The sequence below is a fragment of the Grampus griseus genome (assembly GCF_964374135.1).
Source record: "Grampus griseus genome assembly, chromosome: 17".
NCBI classification, from domain to species: Eukaryota; Metazoa; Chordata; class Mammalia; order Artiodactyla; family Delphinidae; genus Grampus; species Grampus griseus.
Window position 1 is genome coordinate 14883862 of NC_139011.1, and position 21950 is coordinate 14905811.

Sequence of the window (21950 nt, forward strand, 5' to 3'; positions counted from 1 at the left end):
CAGCTTTGAGTTCCATCCAGTGACCACTTGGTTGGTGCATAACTGCTGGTAAGGAGGAGATCCTTCCCCGGCGGGCCTTCTGGACTTACTCCTTCTTGGCCTTTGGTCTTCGAAGATGTTAGGGAAGAAGGAACTGTCAAAGAGGTGGAAGGTGCCCCCTCTACCTATCTTGAGTTCTTGTGGCTGCACTAATAATAACATTGACCCAAGACAGATTAGCAGGAGAAAAAGATACACATTTTAATTCGTGTGCTTGGAGGTCTCATAGAAATGGGACCAACAAAAGGGCCAGAGCAGGCAACTTTGAGACTTTTTAGAGTAAAACACCCAATAAATTTGTAAGAAATTGACAGGACAAAGAAATGTAGGTTTTGTGTGCCCAATTAGGGAAGAATCTAAACAGAGTTTGGTTTTGGCGTAGTAAACGAAAGGAGTAACAAGGTTTCTTGGCCCGCATTCCCCCTCTCTGGCCAAAAGGGGGTCCTTCTACTTTGCAGATGCAGGGAGGGCACCTTTCACATGAGAGATGCCTTTCCTGCTTTCAGGGAGACAGAAAGGAGGGTCAGAGTGTCTCTCTTGCATTGGCCATTTCTTAAGTAACTTTAATTCAAAATAATCAATATGCCAGTATGGCATATTTGGGGGCGGCCCACCCTGAGCCCCAGCGGAACAGTTCTGGCTTTGTTCCTTTGGACTCTTACCTTGCCTTCTGTGTACCCATTAGCTAGCTCCTCGGGGAAGGGCGATATTACATGCGGGAGAAGTGAGGGCTGTCACACGCTGGCTAACGCGTCACTGTGGATGGACACTCCAACCAGGCCTGAGTAATTACTCTGGCCTTCGCCCTTTTGTAGGACTTGGCTGATTATTGCTACATCAAAGTCCTACTTAATTGGCCCATCGATGCAACCAGGGCTCTTTATTTTCTCTATAAAATATACCAACCCCTGCCTGCAACAAGCTCGAAGCTAAGTAGGCTTCACTCTGTGTCCACACACTTCTTCCACCTGAGCTGTCAGCTTAACCAAGGGTCAGTTGTGTGTGTTCCCAGACCTGTATATGCCAATTGTATGTCATTACATTATTTAATTATAAGGTACATAAATCTTTGGGATAGGAGTGTGAAAATCAAGATTGCTTGTTTCTGCAGAATAAGTGGAATGTTTAGAAAGATAAAAGTAAGTTGCTTTTCAAAAAATATATATATTGCCATCAAATTAAATATGGATGAGGCAGTTGTAAAAGATCGGGGACAAAAATCGTAAAAAACAAAACAAAACAAAACAAAACAAAAATCTAGGCTACCTCAGATTGTTTCACAAGAAGCCCCAGCTGGAAATTACAGATGATGCATTTGGGATGTGGTATTTGTATGCAACAAAGATGACATGAAACACCAATTGGCATAACCATTTTTTTGGAGTACAGTCATCAGCATTTGAATCTAAGCAAGTTAGACCCTTCCCAAGGTCACGCAGTTGGCGAACGGGGGAGCTGGGCTTTGAATCCACATTGTCTGATTTCAGAGCCAAGCTCTTAACCCTTTGGCTCTACTGCTTTTCCTCCTGACCCTCACGCTGATTCGGGAGATGCCAAGGAGTTTGTGCTAAGATTCCAAACCAGCCACAGTGGGAAAGTGGCTGCTTTGGACGCTCTGCGGCTTGCAGGCTGCTTAGGGTCTGCCTGTCACCCAGGTGTGTGGCACGGAGGAGAGAGAGGGTGGGATACAGCTGCTAAGGTGCCCCCAGGACTCTTTTGGGGGTCAATGGACAGGCGAGGGGGCCCACTTACCCCTCAACAGGTAAGATTGGGTGTGGATAAACATATGTTTTGGAAAAAGATTTCTGATAAAACTATGTCACGGGGCAACCTGCAGTTGTATTTGATGTTTGGTATGTTTGGTGGTTATGTGCCTGGGAACATGGCCACCTCTCTTAGAACTTTTTTTTTTTTTTGTGGTACAGGGGCGTCCACTGTTGTGGCCTCTCCCGTTGCGGAGCACAGGCTCCGGACACGCAGGCCCAGCGGCCATGCCTCACGGGCCCAGCCGCTCCGCGGCATGTGGGATCCTCCCGGACCGGGGCACGAACCCGCGTCCCCTGCATCGGCAGGCGGACTCCCAACCACTGCGCCACCAGGGAAGCCCCAGAGCTTTTAAACTTACAAACAACTGGATGCAGCAGGCACTTTCACGTATCCACAGAGAGAGAGCACCTGTCAGGTTAGGTGTGCTTGGTTGCCTGTTTGGTGTCCAGAGTCACAGATTTTCAGAGACGCTTTGGGGCTGACAGTGCATCGCTAGCTGGTGTCCAGGGAGAAGTCACAAGCCATTGAGTGGTTTGAGGTCAGTGTCTTGCTCCCCTGCCTCTTGTTGGCCTCACAGAGGAGTTCTCCTAACGATACAGATGGTGGGACTTCTGTGCTTAGATTCTGCCTGCCGTGGGCTTTGGGCTCTTTCGTAATCCTTTGGGTATTCTCATATTCTGGACTTGAACACATCCTGCCTCTGGTTGAATTCCTGTGTCCCTAAGTTTGTGGGTGAGGGAGTTTGTGCCTATTGATTTTGTGGGGAATGTCAATTTCGTATTCTGAAATCAGTGTGTCTCTAGTGGCAAGTGGAGTCTTTTCTTCATTGTGGGGACAGGAGTTGCCTGTCTGAGGCTGTGAAGCTGGGGGTGGGCAGCCAGCTAATAGCTCGCATAGCGGCTGCTGTGACAGTGGAGTGTGTCAGCTGAGGCTTCCTGAGGTCCGGCCCGGAGTCAGCGACCCTCCTCGTGGGTGGACACATGTTCCCCTAGGCCAGTGCTTCGCAACGGGGGCGATTTTGCACCCAGGGGACGATTGACAATGTCTGGAGACATTCCTGGTCGACCTGACTTGCGTGGGGGAGGGCTAACGAAAACAGCCTCCAGTGCCCAGGACAGCTCCCTCAGCAAAGACGGATCTGGTCCAAAATGTCAGCAGTGCTGAGGTCAGGACCTGCCCTGGGTGGGCCTGTCCCTGTGACCCTCTCCCCTGCAGAGGTTTCAGAGAGCACTTTCCTGTCCCAGGGGTGCCGTCTGATGCTTAATTAGCCTCCCAACAACATCGGCGCTCAGAGGGGTGGCCAAGACGCACAGCACCTTATCGTAGCCGTGCGTTCCACCTGGGCACTTCTTACGCCTCGCTTCCTCCAGCCCCGACCCCTCCTGCAGCAGAAGCCGAGCCTGAAAGAACAGCTTTTCCAGCCTCGTTCACCACCTGCACACTGTAAACCCCAGGGTGGCCTGTCCATTAGTCCTCCGCTGCGTGGGGAGATGGACGCCACCTGCAAGTGAGGCAGCATGGAGGGATGGGCGATGCCACTAGATGGATGCCACCGGCCCGCCTCTGTCTGCAAAGCCACCGTGGCAGGTGGCAGTCTGGAGGGTGTAGCCATGTCAGGCTTTGCGGGGGGAAGGAACAGTGGGTCAGTGGCTCTCCTCTCCTTATCCCCCCACTGCCTGTATCCTCCCCCAATAGGCATTAAAAGGTGTGTATTATGTTGGGGACTTTAATGTGTCTCTTTGTCCTCGGTGGGGAATGCCTCCGGCTTGTCATGGTGGGAGAGAGCCTGTCGGCATCCGTAAAAGCAGGGCTTGGATCTTAGCTCTACCGCTTACCAGTTCTGTGGCCCTCAGCCTGTTAGTTAACCAGGCAGAGCCTCAGTTTTTTCCATTTATAAGATGCGGACAATAGTACCTACGTCATAGGGTTGCTGCAACAATCACATTCCCTGCACCATTTCGTAGCAATCCCCCAGCCAGTCTGTGAGCCCCCCCAGGGCTAGGTCTTTGTCATCTTTGGAGTGACTTTAATCCTTGTTGTATGGTAGATACTTATTATGGGGTGTGTTGTATTCCCCCCAAAAAGACAACTTGCATTCTACCTCCCGGTACCTGTGAATGTGACCTCAGTTGGACATAAAGTCTTTGCAGGTGTAATCAAGTTAACATGAGGTCGTTAGGGTAGGCCCTAATCCAATACAACTGGTGTCTTTATAAGAAGAAAGAAATTTGGACACAGATACAGGCAGAGAGGAGAATGCCTTCACATATGTCTCACGTGAAGACAGACACATGGGGAAATTGCCATGTGTAGACAGACGCAGAGACTGGAGTGACGCATCTACCAGCTGTGGATTGCCAGCAACCAGAGCTAGGAAGAGGCAGGGAAGAATTCTTCCCCTGCAGCTTTCAGAGGGAGCAGGGCCCTGCCGACACCTTGGTTTGGGGACTTCTAACCTCCAGAATGGTGAGACAGTAAATTTTGGTTGTTTTAAACCAACCAGTTTGGGGTACTTTGTTACAGCAGCCCTAGGAAACTAAACAATACTGAATAAACGTTTGTGGAATTTGTGTCTTCATGTGCAAAACTCATCGTATTCTGCCCCCATGTTCATACTTTGATAGTCTAACCTCTAGGCTTTTTACTTCTTTCTTTCTACTGATCATCTCCTTTGCAGATCCCCCAGTTTTGATCGTCAGCTGATTTTGTACTAATTTATCATAAAAACCTTTGCTTGTTATGGGAGAAAATTCTTAACGTGCATCACACTGAAAAGAATGAAGATTTTTGCCATAAAGTATCTATGCCTTTCTCAGCAGCGAGTGATGGACTTAGTATTTCTTTTGGCCACGGGGTGGTTCCTGGTGCTGTGAGGAAGCACGAGGCTGTTGCTCCCTTCCGTTTTCTTTAAACTGGCAAAAGAGAGAACCAAATCAAAGTTGCTTTAAAAATAAGGAGATGTGTGAATTTGCAAAACAGGAGCCCCAGGTCCAGGAGAGCAGGCTCCCCACTGTGTTAATTTGGCAGCCCAGCGAGGTCACTGGAGACTCGGGCTCCTTCTGTGTTTTGTCCACAGGACGGGCCTCCTCCTAAGGCAGGTGTCTCCACGGCCAGAAAGCTGGCTGACCACAGCAGCTGGGCAGCCTGCTTCCAGTTCATGACCTGTGGGGTCTCTTCGGTGTGTTGCTCTTAAGATCAGGAACATTTTTGGGACTTCCCTGGTGGTGCAGTGGTTAAGAATCCTCCTGCCAATGCAGGGCACGTGGGTTTGAGCCCTGGTCTGGGAAGATCCCACATGCCGCAGAGCAACTAAGCCTGTGCGCCACAACTACTGAGCCCGCGCTCTAGAGCCCATGTGCCGCAACTACTGAGCCCGTGTGCCACAACTACTGAAGCCCGTGCGCAGCAACGAAGACCCAACACAGCCAAAAATAAATAAATAAATAAATTTATTAAAAAAAAAAGATCAGGGACATAGGGACATTTTCCCCAAAGGCCTCCCCATCAACCTCTCCATCTTTGTCTCATCCCTGAACCAGCCACTGCCAAAGGGGATGGCATTCGATCATTGGCCCTGATTAATCCTCTGGGGAGGAATAGATGGACTCTGGAGGGTGGACCATAGTGCCCCTTGCCCTCTCCCCAAATTAACAACTCCTATTCGTCTTTGGTAGGCAGAATAATGCCCCCCCAAACACCCACGTCCTCAACCCCAGAACCTGTGAATATGTTACTGTACGTGACAAAAGGAGCTTTGCAGATATGATTCAGCTAAGGATCTTGAGATGGGGGAGATTATCTTGGATTATTAAGGTGGGTCCAGTACGGCACAAGAGTTCTTATAAGAAGGAGGAAGGAGGATCAGAGTCAGAGAAGATGTGAGGACAGAAGCAGAGGTTAGAGAAGGCTGAAGTTGTGACAACACTGACTTTGAAGGTGGGGAAAGGTGCCAGGAGCCAAGGAGTGCAGGCGGCCGGTAGAAGCTGGAAGAGGCAAGGACACAGATTCTCTGGGCCTCCAGAGGAACGAAGCCCTCCTGACACCTTGATTTTAGCCTGGAGAAATTGATTTTGGACTTCCAATTTCCAGAACTGTAAGATAATAGCTGTGTGCTGCTTTAAATTAAAATATTGATAAATTTAATATATTTAAAATGAAAATTTGTGATAATTTATTACAGCAACAATAGAAAATTAGATAAACAACAGGGTCCTACTGTATAGCACAGGGAACTACATTCAATATCTTGTCATAACCTATAATGGAGAAGAATCTGAAAAAGAATATATAGGTATGAATCACTTTGCTGTACACCAGAAACTAACACAACATTGTAAGTCAACTAAACTGCAATTAAAAAAAAACTAATACACCATTGTTTCTCCAGGCTGACCTTGAATCAGTATAGACCTTTTGTAAGATAATAAGGATCTTGTATTCATTTTGAGTCTTCTGTCGTGTGCCAAAGATGATACACAAATATTTATGTGTTAAACGAAAGACAAACCCAGTCCCTTGCTCCACCTCCAGGTATAGCAAAAAAATGCTCTCCAAGTGGTCCATGTTGGTTTCTTCAGTCTGTACCAGTGCTGGGTGCAGGGAAAACAGAAAACAAGTAAGATCTTGTCCTTACTCGCAGGCTGCTGAGTACATCGCAGTCATTTGATTCCATAAATATTCTCTCTGTCAGCTCAGAGCTCTTCCAGATGTCGGCTCTGGCATCGTAACTAAAGCCAGCTTCCTCTGAAGCTTTTTCAAACCTGCTGATTTTTTTTTTCCTAGTGCTTAGCAAGGGGTCAGGAAGAGCAGAAGACCCTGTGAAGCACATCCATGGATGGAGCTATTTTTAGAGGGCCCTGCGTGGCTGAGATCAGCAGCAAATTCTAATGGTTGGGTCCTGGGGTCCACGGAGGATGTCAGCTGCCTGTCTCCTGCCCTTGTGCCACTTGGACAGAGACACTGCAATTTGGGAGTTTGCTCTGGTTCTTCATTTCCTTCTCTCACAGGAAGCCCTGTGCTGCAGAGCACAGTGGTGGGCTGCACACAGCATGTTGAGAAACTGCTTGTTCTCATCCCACAGTTCAGCTGTCTCTGGGAAGCCTAGGGCTTTCCTGGGGATGATAAATGACCAGTGGCAATGTATGAAAATATCTGGGAAGCTGACAGAAGTCGGGAGCAGAGAAATGGGGTTAGGGAGCTGAGCTTTGAGGTGATCTTTTCCAGCTGCGGAATTTTATTTTGAGGAGACTCAAACTCATGGGTAATCAACGAAGCAGCTCTCGGTCACTTAGCTCTGTGTTAACAGCTTAGCAAAGATTGGAGCTTAGTTCCCGTGGTGCCAATTCAACAGTTCTAGGCTCAGGAACAAAAATTTGAGAGCTGGACCGTAAAGCCTCAACATCCATAAGAGTGTGTAGTTAGGTTAGCTCAGCGGAGTGTTTTGGGCTCTGCCCTCTCCCTTCTCCCTTTGTCTGTAGTAAGTACCATGTGCTGACTGGTTACATGCATGGACTCCGTAGATGTGGCCTGGGATAGAATCCCACTTACCAGCAGGGTGACGTTGGCCAAATTACGGAAAGCTTTCTTCCTGTCTGGGATGATAGTAACACCAGCACACCTGGGCTTGTTGGGAGGATTAAATGAGCTCACGTGTGCAAAGCACTCATCCCAGGGCCCAGCACATCCTCAGGTCTCTACAAACGACTCACTTCCTGGGACCTGACCATCGCTCTCCAGCACTTCGGGTGGCTGCATGCTCGTCCGTTGTGTGGCTGTGTCCTAGGGTCTATTCAACCTGCTCCCTAGAATGGGATGTTATTTCCAGTTTTTACTGCTGTAAGCAACATTTCCGTGACTGTCCTCATAGGTAAAGATTTGCTCTCACCCTTAATTGTTTCCTCTGGTAAAATTTCTAGGGGTAGAATTGCTGGGTCAAAGAGGGGGCTTGTTTCTAAGGCATTTCTTGATAAATGCTGCCAACTTTTCCTCCAGAAAAGTGCTGGTTTACACTCTTACCAGCTGTGAATGAGTGTGCCCGTTTCCTTGCATGGCCGGGTTATTAATTTTTAATTAAATGAAGGTCCAGGAAAAATAAGAGGTATTTCCCTGCGGATTAAGTGTTCCTCGTCCTTGCTTATAAGCAATAAAGGCTTAAGAACCTGAAATGAGCCCAGAAGGCAAGTGGCTCATGTGAAAACAGCGCCCTCTACTGGTTTTCCCGGGTGGAGAGGTGCAAGCTACAGTGTAGATGGTGAGGCTCCGGTGGTCACTAACTCCTGGCAGGTGCCAGGAGCTCTAGGGCAACATTTTATACTTCTGGCCATTTAGTAAGTCAGCCTCCGATGACCTTTCATTCTTACTCAGTTTCTTTTACAGAAGTGCTTCTCAACTGGGGGAGAGTTTGCTCCCCAGGGAGCCCTTGATACTGTCTGGAAACATTTTTGGATATCACAGGCTAGGGGACTGCTACTGGCTTTTGGTAGGTTGAGGCCAGGGATGCGGCAAACCATCCTACAACGCAAAGGACGGCCCCCTAACAAAGAATCGTCCTGCCCCTATGTGTCAGTCGGGTTCAGATTGAGAAACCCTGTTTTAGAAGAATGGAAGAATTGCTCCAGAAGGCTTCTTTTCAGACTGAAATAAAATATAGAAATATTAAATATGTATCACCACTATTTATTTTTTGGTTCTGGAAACCTGATCGTTTTGCAGAATAAAATGGAAAACAGGTGGAAGTGAAGCAGCGCACTGGCATTTCTAGGAGAGAAGGCGGAGTGGAAAATACAGCCCATGATAATGTCACAAGTACTAATAGGGGAGGGAACTTTTTTCCTATTAACTTGATTTGGTTAAACCTGCCATAAATTCCTGTGCTTCCCCTTGAAGGCCTTGTCTGTAAAAGAAATTAAATTTAAAAAAACACAGTGGTTTTGGGGACCCTTTTCCCTCCGATTTCATGAGCCCCAGTGTTTTCATAACATTTATAATTGTGCTTTCCAGTGCTTAGTGCAGAGTGACCATCTGCAGATACAGTCTACTTCCCCCTCCTCCACGCCCAAGTAAATGCTGATTTAAGCATTGTTTCTAAGGGGAGGAAGGAAGGGAACTTCAAAAATAATCTTAGAAAAGGGTGTGCCTGAAGGGAAAAGTATGACAAGAATTTCAGGAGCACTAAGCTGTATTTCAGTTTACTCGACATTTGCTGCGTTTGAGGACTTCTCTTTCTGGCGTTACCCAAACCCATCAAAAAACATAGCCTGCTCTTTCATCTTGCTTTAGCCCTGCTCTTCTCTACGTTACTTGTATTCTAGAATATGTGGCTTTATGGAGCGGCTTCACTGGTGGTTCTGAGTAATGCTAAGAGGATTATTTTGCCAGAAGTGGAAAAAATAAAACAAAACTACAGCTTTCCCCTAAATATCAGATGCTGTTTTAATCATCTCCCTTGAGAGGTATTTTTCAGACCCATGAGTGGGTTGTAAAATCAACTTCTGGGTCACAATCAGCATCTAAAAACCAAAAAAAAAAAAACAATAGAAAATATTAGAGGGTATCGTATATAGTAAAGGTAGCTTTTGTTCTGATGATGATTTCAAGATGTGTAGCCATACGTAGATGTTTACGTCTGTGTGCACAAGCCTGGTGAGAAGTCTGAAAGGCCGTGGCTTGGGTTTTATAACATGGTGAAATCTGGCCAGTTTTGTAATTCTTTCATTGTCTCTTTAAGGACCTCAGTGAGTCCTACTTGTCTCCTGTCCCTCATGTTTGCTTCTGTTGCTTTTCCAGGTGGTACCAGGGAGATTGGCTCGGCCTTAACCAGGATGTGCATGAGGCATCGGAGCATAGAAGCCAAGCTGAGGCAGTTTTCCAGGTGAGGACCGTGTTTCTCCCAGACCTCAGACACCCTTGCTGATTTCAGGTTAAGGAAGCGGTGAGACAGAGCATAACTCGCCTCAAGCAGTACTGGTTTCCCCATAACGTTAAATCCCCACAGCCCGTCTCTCGTCACAGCCCGTCCCTCTGCGCACTCACTGAACAAGTACTTGGCTGGGCCTCTGCCGCACGGTGGTCTGGGCCCTGGGGCTCCAGGGAAGCACCAGACAGCCTGGGTCCCCGCCTCATGGAGCCTGCACCCCCCTCTGGGATCTTCTCTGTGTCTCTCCTCACGCTTCATCAGTGTGAGGCGCTGAGCACCCTGCTGAGACCCCTGGGTCCCCCACCCCTGCAGGAACCTCATAGGAGGAGGAGCTGCCGTGCTGGAGAGTGAGGCATGCACTGCCGCCCTGTTACCCGGGACCTTGTGTACGTCCTCCAGGCCCACCGAGGAGGGCGGGGGCGGCTCATAGAACCTTCCACGCTGCCAGCCTCTTGTCTGTTTCACAAGCGTCCAGGATGGGTAGAAATGGCAGTGGCTGGCACGGGGGTCTGCAGTCACCAGTGTTCCAGTGAGAGGGGGACGTTCTCCCAAACAGATCAGCATAATTCAGCACTTCTGCACCGCTCTGCTTTGTGAATCGCAAGTTGCGTGAGAGGCTGTCACGGTGGAATCCCTCTGACCCTCTTGCAGGACCACCTCAGGAGGCTGCAGGATGTAGTGGGAAGCACCTGGTCTTGGAGTCACCCGGGCCTAGGTTTGAACCCCGGGCTGGCCGCTGACAGGCCGTAGTCTTGGGCTGGGCTCTCAGCCCCTGTCAGATGGGCGTAGGAATCTCTGAAGTGTTCTTGTGCAGATGCACGCAGCGTCCACGCAGTGGAAAGCACCTGCCGGGGCGTGTGATAAAATCTGGCTTCCTCCTTCCCTCCTCGGCCCTGGGGAGTGCTCCCCATGAAGGCACCCCCTGCGCCTCCTCCCACGCACGTCATCTTGTTTATTCTGGGGCCCGTCCTGTGACACCTCATTCCATTTTAGTGATGAAGAGACTCCAGTTCAACAGCCACTGTGTATTGAGCAGCTACTATGTGCCGGCATTGTCTTAGGTGTACAGGGCATAGCCCTGAGTAGGAAACACATCCTGCACTCATGAAGCTTATGCTCCAGACACTGTATAAACCTGATAGAGTGTCAGGCGGTGATGAATGACGGGAGAAGGAACACGCGGGATGAGGTGGGTGGCGGCTCTTGGACACAGGCTGGTTAGGGAGCGTGTCTGTTCAGACAGACAGAGCTGGAGGAAGTGAGGCCAGAGGATGCGCCTGCGAGGGGCATCTTACCACTAGACCCTGGTAAGAGAAGAGGGGGTGGTACCAAAAGCTTAGAGATTTTCAGGAGGCCCAGCATCAAAAAGCAGTCTGAGAATACCTTTGTTGCAGTTCTCACCAGTGCCATTCAGACAGTTTATGGGCATTCTCTAAGTTCCCAACAACATCTCTGTAATGTAGGATCGTGTCGATCCTACTTCCATTGCACAAAAAACCCCGGCTCCCCTGACTCATGATCCCTCTCTGTTGGGAGCTACCTTTCCACTCATTTAACTGCAGTCTGGGAGAGTGCACAAAATAAGAAGGGATGTACCTGGAGACCCCTCACCCCTCTGATCCTGCCTAGGCTGTCCACAGTCTACATTTATGACTTATCCTGAATGCATGTCAGAATCATGTGGGCCTTTTTTAAAAAAAGGTAATGCTGGCCCCCCACCCTCCAAGTTTATATCAGATATGGGGTGAGGCCCCGGTGTCCTCACCTTTTCAAAGCTCTCCAGCTGGTTCCCTTGTGCAGCCAGAGGTGTGACCCCACTGATCTGCAGCGTTGCTTGTTAATAGAGTGTGGGAGTGGAAAAAGGGGGCCATGAGAAGAGGTCGCGCCCACCAGTCACGGGTACAGCTTCTTAGCAGTCATTGAAAAGCCTCCTGAGGACACGGTTGCTGTGAAATTGGGGGATTTGGATGTGAACTTGGGCTTAGTATGCTGCCTTGTCTTGCTTCAGGTAATCGTGATTCAGGTACGTTTTGACAACTGACTGTAAACCTTGACAACAGAATGTGCCTGTTTAATGTCTCCTTCTCTTTCTCCTTTGGTACAAGTGCTTTAATCGACTGTCTGATAAACCCACTTCAAGAGCAGATGGAAGAATGGAAGAAAGTGGCCAACCAGCTGGATAAAGACCACGCAAAAGGTACTGGGCAAGGCGGCAGGTGCATATTAGTCCCAGGTGGCATGTTGCCAGCTGCTGCCTGTGCCTCTGCTGGGTTCATTGATGTCACCCAGAGGACCTGCTCTTGCACCGCTGCTGCTGTGGACATCTCAGTGCTGGAGGATGAGGGGTCAAAAGTGATCCCATTGCAGGACTCAGTGCTGGGTTTGGGGCAGGAAGCATCACTCAGGGGGTAGCCTGATCGCGCTCTGTGACATTAATTGTGATCAGCTGAGTTAAAAGTGATTTGTAACAGCAGGCTTAAATGCCAGAGATGCGCTTAGGGCATTTCAGCACATTTTGAAAACCAAACTTTTAATGATGTAAGCTAACCTTCAGCCAGTGGGTCTCAGTACCTCATGTGCTAGGTCTGGGGACAAAATGGTCCAGGCAGACGCCACCCCTGTCAGTCTTCCTGGAGCTGAAGGGTGGGGTGCTGGTGGTACGGAAGGGGCAGGAGACTTTGCTCCACGGATCATACAACCTGCAGTAAGTGTGGTGGAGGGAAAGCGTGTGGGCAGATCTGAGGGGATGAAACAGGAAAGAGTTGACTCATAGGCGCTACCAAGAGCATATAAGAGAGAGCCCTGCTCTGATAGGCTCAGGGCTGGTGGGAGGGAAAGGTCGGGGATGGCTTTGTGGGAGCCGGTCCAGTTGGCGATTAGTTGATGAGGGTAGCAAAGGAGAGAAGTATCAGAGGTGACTGTCATTTCAGATGTTCAGGCCCGGGTGACGGAGATGCCAACAACAGAAATGGAAAAGTCCAGGGTGGATGTAGGCTGGTGGGGGAAGAGGAAGTGGCCGGTGGGGATATGAGTCACGTGGGCCGCCCCTCCTCCATGTCCACAGTGTCTGGCCTTGGTACTAATGTGAAAGTAAAGCAGCTGGGCCTTTCCCAGTTCTTTTCCATGCGGTCTAGTTTCTCCTGCTGTAGTCTGAGGGGCTCTTTTCTGAATTGTAACATCTGGCCAGCGTCTTGCCACGTGGGTTCTTTTTGGAATGAAGCACTGTGGATTTGGGCCTTGGGAAAGTAGATAATACTGAAAACATTTCCTGATACTTAAGCTGAGAAATTGTGAATTTTAGAATTTTTATTAAAATGTTCCCAGGTACCATGTTTCCTCAAAGCTGGTATGAATGAATACTGTAGGGAAAGACCCCAGTGCATTTTGTTGGTTTTCGTGTTCATAGCCCCTTTGCTGTCAAAGGTCCTCACGAGAGTTTTATCATTTCGTATTCCAGTAAAGCTATTTATTGCATGTCATAGTTTATGCTTTTGGTGATGAAAGTAGTGGCTGTTGCTAAAGTGTTTTCTGTTGAGCTAAGTGGTAAAATTATTCAATATTCTGCTTTCTCTTAGAATATAAAAAAGCTCGCCAAGAGATAAAAAAGAAGTCCTCAGATACACTGAAACTGCAGAAGAAAGCAAAAAAAGGTAATTCTGCTGTTAATGTGTTACTTGGGGAAAATGAGCATGTGCTTGATTTTTCTTTGAAGTGGAAAGTCTTCAGTCAGACTGCCTTACATGTAGTGGTCCTGTGAACAGATAGGAGCTAATAGAATCTATCTGAAGTCCCCAAGTGCAGAATATCTATTAATTTGAGACCCTTGCAAAGTTGTACTTGACTCATTCCTTCCCCCCAACCTGGTCTCCAAAATTTGACAGTTTCCATGCTTATTGTACATGGTGATGAGACTATAAATTTCTTGGAAGCCTTGGGATGATGCATAAAAGCCTCTCTGCAAATGTTGTATAGTAATTATTGCAGAAATGATGTCATTTTCTCCTCTGTCCTTCACAGCCTATAATCTCTGAAACCCTTTATTAAGTCTCGTGAGAATGTTAGAAAAGGCTGCAGTGGGAGCCCGGAATCATTGCTATGTAGGGAGATTTTTCATGGTGCTCATGAGGGTGGGAGCTGGATAAGGAAAATGAGACTGCTGGTGCAAGAGGCCCCTTCTCCCCCCGCAGCTGATTGTCATTTGCAAACCAGTTAATTATCAGATCCATGACCCAGCTTTGCTCTTCTGGCTTGAACTGGGAGTTTTAAGAGAAAAATCTAGCTCCATCCACTTTGAAAGCATTCGTAACATTTTACTAAGACCTAACAAGATGTAGGGACTCTCTCTCGAACGTGAGCAGGTGACCTTCCCTCTAGACTAATTCTTCTTGATACCACGATTTGGAATTTGCTGCATCACAACTGATAAAATGGGTATTTCCCCCCCCCATCAGGATGCTCTGTGGGTGGGTAGTATTGAGCGTTTGTTTGAGACAACAACTTTTTTAGGTAGAAATCCCCCAAACCAAACTTCCTCTTTCCTAAGCAAGCAGTTCTCATTTGGAATTAAAAGAAACATCTGGAGAGATGGGATTCTTTGGTAGAAGAGGGGCAAGGACAGGACAAAGTTTTCAAGCTTTGGCATTTCTGAAAAATGTCCCCCCCAGTTCTTATAATAACCAGGAGACCATTTCAAGATAAAGACAGCAGGATATTCACCCACGGTCAGTTTTTCTGTTAGTATTGGCCCCATTTGTTTCTCTTGGATGTGTTTTCCTGGTCTTGGTGCTTCTGCAGTTTATGTTCTATCTAATTCAGGTGCCTGAGAGCTAGCATTCGACAAGTGGAATAGGGTTTGTGGCCAGTAACGTTGTAGTGAGTCTAAAGGTAAATGTAGATAAAACTGCCACCATATTACAGTGAATCTGAGGTTCTATAAAAGAACAGGATGGTCAAAATTTGGAGCTGAACTCTACCTAGTTGACAGCATGCCAGCTTTGAGATAGGAGAGATTAATGAGTTTGGAGAAGAGGGTCCAAGGAAGATCTGTGGCTTGGAAAAGGTTTGGGAATTTGGTGAAAAGGATGGGGTAAGAAAAAGTAGCGGTTTTCCTTTCCCTCTTCCAGAGTTTTCTTTTCAGAGGCCTTAAGTTCTTGGCTGCAGTGATAATCCTTTTATCTGAATTTTACATGGAGGCTGAAACAGTCTTCATCTGTGACTCAAAGTCACTGGCATTGTCCAATTAGCAGAATTTGGACCTACAGGGGATGCCTGGTAGGTTGATTGCGGTGCAACACAAAAGGAAGTTGCTGGTAGTTAGACTTGCCCAGCTCTGCTTAGGCTGCCTAGAGAGGATAACGACCTTCCCATTAAAGCACTGGATAGAAAGGTTCAGGACACATGGAGGTGCCGGACTGTATGACATGAGGGGCTGCTTCTGGTCCTGGGACTCGGGAGTAATTGGCTTTCAGTTGTGAGGTTTCTTGGTGGCACTTAGGCCTGAAGGCTGAGACAGTAGAGGCTGTGATCAGGGGTTTCGGAAGCATCCATCTTGTCAGCCCCAGTCGTATATCTGATGGTCTTGGGCACCATATCCTTTCCAGACGAGGTAGCAGTGATGGTGTTCTTACGCCAAGTCAGGTCAGTAGCTTAGAATGTTCTGGATGACTTTCTAGATACTCCAGTGAACAACCAGAAGCCAGTTTTTGTTTCTTTCCTTTATAAAAAAATTTTTTTCTAAAATATGTAAGTGCCTTTTAAAACTCACATTTGTATGTTTCTGGGGTGAATGGAGCTTTCTAGGAGGTACCAGAGTTATCGTTCTGAGTGAATGTTAATGAAGTGCTCTCCTGGAAGCAGTATGGCCTGAGAATGGAAACAGTACAAGCTAAGGGCTGGAAGAAATCTGGTTATTTGAGACTCCCAGTTATTTTGGGGTCTGGTTAGCTGCGGTTTCCCCTTTTGCCTAAAGTCCTCTCTGTCGGTTTCATCTCCCTCAGGTGCTCAAGTGGTAGCTTCCTAGACTCTTGTAAAGTGTTGGTAGTTCCTTCTGAGAGTTATCCAATGCTTTGGATACATTTTTTTTTGTCTTGATAGAACTGAATCTGGTTTATACAGCGCAATAATCACTTCCTCTTAAATATGTTTTCAGAAGGTCATCAAACAGCCTTCTGCCAGTCCTTTTTCCAAAACTGTGATCTTTGATCTAAAAAAATCTCCTGACTCTCCTTTTCAAAGTTGAAATGCGTTTATACATTTAAGCATGGTTCTGGCACTCCCTTTGACCTAGGCAGGCACACATGGGGTGTTATTTTTGTGTGTGACTAATTTACCTTAACTTTCACTCTGCAGCTGTATCACCTTTTGCCACATTCTTTGTTTGACTCTTTTTTACTATACTATAGAAGGGTAATTTGTACTCTAAAGGTATTTAAATATCACTGTCAAAAAACTCTGAATGGTTTTTGGGGTTTGATTAGACTTTATCTTAAAATCATTTTAAAACAACTTGACATGTGCTCCAACTGTGGGTGAATGTACCTATTTTTGTGGAAGGCAGGCTACTGAACACCTACCGGGCGTAAAAACTAGGCAGGGAGTTGGGGGCTGGAGGAATGGTCCCGGCCCTCCGAGAAGTTCCAGGCCAGCGCCCAGGGTCGGTGCATGGGGCAGAGCTGCCTTGTTGAGTGGTCAGGGGGACAAGACAGAGGCAGCCAGGAGGGTGGGGAGGGGCTGTGGGGCTGACCCAGCAGCCCCAGGTTCTGAGTGGCATCTCTTGAACCCTCATCGAGCCCTGCTGCTTGACGTCAGCTCGTGACCCTTGAGGTCCTAGAGCTGGTTGTAACCCAGCTGGGGGAAGTAAGAGGATCAGAAGTGGGAAACATTTTATGCTGTTCGCCCACTTCTGCCGCCTTACTGTACAGACGGTAAGCCTTATTTCTCATTTAGTTAGCTCTCATGTTATTATTAATTTTAATTAAAAAATTAATTATGGTAAAGCCTTCTGTTTCCATCTGTAACTACTAGAAGTTTATCAGAGACTTTGAGGGAGGGAACTGGAACATTTTAATATGTTAACCCTTGAGCCTGACGTTGAAATAGTTGTTTTCACCAGAGGCTACAAAGCTAATATTATAAACCTAAGAAACAGACTCCCAGAGTCCCATATTGGCATATTATTTGCTATTATACGAAAATTTTAAGTTCTTTAAATTTTTAGAAATTTTTTAAAATTTTCATTTTCACCCCAGCTTGAACTTTTGAACCTGATTTCCCTAGTTACTTTTAAAGTTACAGTAAATTACACTTGAAAGCTCTTCTTGTTAAAGCATCTTAATTGGCTTCTTATAGGAATATAGTCTTCATTTATCTTTTTAAGAAAAAACCTTGCTGCATTCTCTAGGGGTGCTGATTACTAACTAGGAAGATGTCTGTTTAGATGAGAAGGAAAGGCCATTAGCAAGTGAAGGAAGGGAACTTGGATTTGCAGCTCTTGGTAGATGTGGGTTTAATCGCCCCAATGTAAAATTCGGTGGCAAGCCACGGACTGTTTTAACACATGAAAGAAAGGTAAGACTGCTGCTCGAATACCAGTTTGACTTTATTATTTTCCTTTTTGTGTCAATTGTGTATCCTGCACTTTCTCACCGCACGCCCCCCCCCTGCCAGTGGACGCTCTCGGTAAGTCTGTCATCCTGAATCTCTGGTGACTGGTCACGGTGTGGTCCTTACTGTGGGCTTTCCGTGGTTGTCCAGACCTATGCTAGCTGCCCCAGTTTTCCTGCCAGTTCAGAACAATCAATGGTGCCTACTTAATCTTCCATAACTTAAAGAAAACTCTGTGTGTGTGTGTGTGTGTTTCAGTCAATCATTTTCTTTCTTTGAAGTCTGGCCCTTTAATGGGTTAGCTCAACATTCTAGGAGTCTCTGCATCCTCATAATTCAGCATTAGACTCATGGAAAAAAGAAATACAGAGTGACTTAAACCCTCCCTTCCACGCGAAATAAATATAACTATACATACATATCTAGGTGTATATGTGTGTATTTATATCACAAACAAAACGTGGAGAGCTATGCTAAATAACTCCTCAGAATAATTCCCAGATCGGATTTGGTTGTATTAAGCTTGCCACATATCTTTAACTTTGTCCCCCCAGGACCATATAGTTTTTTCAAAACCAACCATTTATTTTTAAAAAATCAAAAGTATTTCTTATTTCAGCAGAGTTTGTGGAATGCTTCATTTCAAAGGTATCAGATCTTCAAATTCAGTAAATCAAAATGATTCTTCTTGACTGAAAATTGACCCTCATTCTGTGGGTGACAACGCTACTAAAAACCTCAAGTCGCTTTCGGTGTCTCGTGGCTGTCCCTGTGTCTCGGAAAGGTCTGTCTGTGAGCCGTCCATGTAGTTTATCTTGCCTGAGTGTGCCCGAGTGTTCTCTGAGCCTTTGCATTGAGCAGCTCCAAAGAGGTTTTTGCATCGGATTTTGTCATTTACGATGAACCCGAAGCACACAGGTCCCCTCTGACAGGTGCGGCTGGGATGACCAGCTGTCACGGGGGACACAGCTCTGCCTCCCTCCCATCACGTTGATGTTGGGATAGTGTCCCCCACCTTTTTTTTTTTTTAAGATGCTGTTGTTTTATTTTTATTTATTTTTTGCGGTACGCGGGCCTCTCACTGTTGTGGCCTCTCCCGTTGCGGAGCACAGGCTCCGGACGCACAGGCTCAGCGGCCATGGCTCACGGGCCCAGCCGCTCCGCGGCATGTGGGATCTTCCCAGACTGGGGCACGAACCTGCGTCCCCTGCATCGGCAAGCGGACTCTCAACCGCTGCGCCCCCAGGGAAGCCCAGTGTCCCCCACCTTTTAAAGGTGATAATCCTCTCCAGTCTTCAGTGTTGTGGTTCAGAGACAGCTTGAACAGTTTTTAGTGCACCTTTGGGAGGAAGGTAAGACACAGCCATTCTTTTGCTTATCGTGATAAAATTCATATAACATAAAATGCACTGTTTTAACCATTTTAAAGTGTACATTTCAGTGGCTCTGGTGCATTCTCAATGCTGTGCAACCATCACTACTGTCTAATTTCAGAACGTTTTCATCACCCCAGAAAGAAATCCCTTTCCTTTTAAAGCTGCCGTGCCCCATTCTCCCTCCCCCAGCCCGTGACAGCTGTTCCTCTGCTTCCTGTCTCTCTGGATCTGCCTATTCTGGACATTTCTTATAAAGGGAATCATACAATATGTGGCCTATTTGAGGACTCAGACTTTTACTGGAACCTTTGCTTGAAAGCCTGGCATGAGTCTGTGGAGTAAACGGGGCATGCTATTTGTTTTAAGTGACGGACAGTAGGATTAGGGGTGAGTAAAGGAACCACGCAGCCTTTTGTGACTTAGATTCTGCTCATCTTAGGGAGAATCTCTGCAGCCCCCTCTAGTTCTCTGTCTTGCAGGGGCCCGTTCACAGGGCTAAGCCACAGTGGCATATGATTATAGCAGTGAACTTGGGCGTAAAAACTTCAGAAAGCTGTGTGGCTTGAAGCCCTCATAAATTTTAGTTTACAAGTTTTAAATCATGTTTGAACCTGGAGATCTGTATTTTAACCAAGTTTCATGGTAGTTAAAATGTCCTGGTTTAACAAAAGAAGAAAATAATATGTATATACAGAACTTTCCTTCCGTCAGTTAGAAGTATTTACCTTGAATCTTGCATAAGCAATGACTGGGGGCCTCCACAGGGGAGAAAGTTACAACTCAATAAAGTGTACTGAGCCAGGGATACACTGCTCCCTCCAGGAATTGAGACTCTAGCGGAAGGAAACCAATTATAGTCGTTCCTCGGTATCCGAGGGGCATTGATTCCAGGACCTGCCTCAGACTATGCGATGCTCAAGTCCTATAGTCCGCCCTCCATATCCACGGTTCCGCATCTGCGAGTTCAACCAAGGATTGTGAACGTAGCGCACGATCCATGGTTGGTTGAATGTGGAACCTGTGGATTTGGAAGCCGATTCCATATTTATCGAAAAAGATCCGTACATAAGTGGACCCGTGTTCAAACCCGTGTTGTTCAAGAGTCAGCTGTAGTTTAATCCGGTGAGCTCAGCACCACGATGAGTATAAGCGGAAGGTGTAGGCAAGGCGCAAGGAAGCCATGCACGCTTGGTGTGGGTGGGTGATGAGGAAGATGAAGAGGGGTCAGCTGGTGGAGAATGGGACGAGGGCTGCTCAAGGTAGAGGGGACAGTGCGAGCCCTCACCATTGAGACGGGAGCACCAGAACCGTGGGAAAGGTGACCATGCTGCGGAGGGGGAGTGCGGGTGATACCCCAAGTCACCTTTTGGGGAGGCTGACAGTTCCACCTTGGGTGGACTGAGAACCACAGTGACACCCCGTGTCAGCCTCAGCTACCTGCCTCCAGATGGTTCTATCACTCGGCCCCATTTCTGATCAGACCCCATACTGGACTCAACTTCTGCACCCATCACCCTTCTTTTCTTCCATGCGGAGAAAGCAAGAAGCCTGTGCAGTGCTGAAGCCTTTCCACTGGCGCAGTGGTTCCCGCGGCCCCTGGCTGCATCGGGGTGAATGTTTGCATTTCCTCACCCATTTCCTGTGCTTACAAAACGGGCAAAAACCATTCTCAGGATGCCCCAGAAACTGCAGTCAACGAGTGGATCACTCTCCCTGCCTCAGTGCTGAAAACAGTATGTCTCAGCCACCTCCATCCACTCCCGCTTTGGGTTTTGAAAAGGAGTAGCCCTGGGAACCCTCCTGCCCGGAGGGAGCTCCCACCTACAAATCTGAAGTCTGGGTTATCTGTTCATGGGTCAGCTGACTTTCTCGCCTGGCACAGTGCAGAGGCTTCTTTGCTCCGTTCCCACTGCCGAGTTAGGGGAGGCGGAGAAGAAGAAGACTGCTCAGAAGGTGCTGTGGCCTGCACAAAGAGACCCTCTCAGCGGTTAACCCCATCTGTCGTGGGTGTGCCTCCAGGAGTGGTCAGGAATTGTCATGCCCCCAGGACATCCTGGGCCCCTGGAGTCAGCATGGAGCCACGGGTGGCCCGCCCTGTATTGCCGGTGATCTAGGTTGCAAGACCCAGCCCTGGAAGAAGGCAGCGACCCCCAGAAATCTCCTCTGGACGTTTTCTCCGACCACCTCCCCGTGATGCGTGTCAGCTGTCTGCAAAGGGATAACCGAAAATAACAACGGTCCTTTCTGAATGCTGACGTGAGGTGGTGAAAAGAGCTGGTCCATGATTCCAGGCGTCTTCCCCACTTCCCGCTCACCTCCAGTGGGCATCCCTGGAGGGGGATGGATTGCCACACCAGTGCGATTGGGAAAAGGGTACTTTGAGCCCAAACCAATGATTGTTCTCTATTGGAACTAAAGCTGGAAAAGTTCCTTCTGAGGTCAAGGGGGTGACTGTAGATGCAGACGGGTGATCGCTTAGACCTCCAGGGGTTGCTTGACCACTTACTTGTATGTAGCCTTGTGGTCTTTCTGGATATTTAGATGCAACTGCACGTAACGTAGCAGGGAAGATTATTGAGTCACTGCTTCATTCTAGGCTTGGGAAAGGTGTTATAGGAGTGCACACATTTAATTATGCAGGAAATAATGGAATGGGTACAGTTTTACTAAATGGGGCAACCTGTGTGAAATGGACTTTTTAATGAGTCAGTGTTAGAGAACCACAGCCCGACATAAGGTTCTGGCCCTAGAAATGCCAGGTAAAGCAGTCAGCAGAGCAAGGAGAGAGAAGGGAGAGGTCAGTGGGTGATGGCAGCCGACCCTGCCAGCCTGTGCTAACGGGCCGATGGGGGAAAGCATAACGAAGGGGCGGACCGACTCCTTCTATCTTAGTACAAGCAGCAGCGGTCAAACTTTACTTTTTAGACCCCGGGTGGCATTCGGAACGCTGTACCTAACTGCAGTCAATAGAGATGTTGGAATCCCACCCAACAAGTTCCTGAAAGGGACTGTTGCATTTTGAGATGAAAGCATGTAGTCCTTGGAGGCCAGGGGACTCATTCGTCATACTTCACACCAGGGAATTCTAGGTAAAAACAGACCGAACAGATCCCCCCGAGGCCCAGAGCTGCGAGCTCCCTTCCTCCGCAGATCTGGTCTCTGGGAAAGCCTCGCCCCGACGCAGCTCATCAGGTGCCTTGCTTGTGACTTTGGCTACAGATGGCTCGTTGCGGGAGCGGAAACAGATGCCC

At 47.7% G+C, this 21950-nt stretch overlaps 1 protein-coding gene across 4 annotated transcripts in view; it reads left to right on the forward strand.

Annotated features, from left to right (window-relative positions):
• The window catches only part of MTSS1 (MTSS I-BAR domain containing 1), a 164390-nt gene that overhangs the window by 118301 nt on the left and 24139 nt on the right, over positions 1 to 21950 (forward strand). For 2 of the 4 annotated variants that reach the window (XM_082675320.1, XM_082675318.1), the window contains exons 4-7: positions 9592 to 9676; positions 11827 to 11918; positions 13297 to 13371; positions 17387 to 17398. In XM_082675320.1, coding sequence (XP_082531446.1) covers positions 9592 to 9676; positions 11827 to 11918; positions 13297 to 13371; positions 17387 to 17398 — 264 coding nt within the window. The remainder of the gene's footprint in view (positions 1 to 9591; positions 9677 to 11826; positions 11919 to 13296; positions 13372 to 17386; positions 17399 to 21950) is intronic. The other 2 variants (XM_082675321.1, XM_082675319.1) reach the window with 1 other exon arrangement.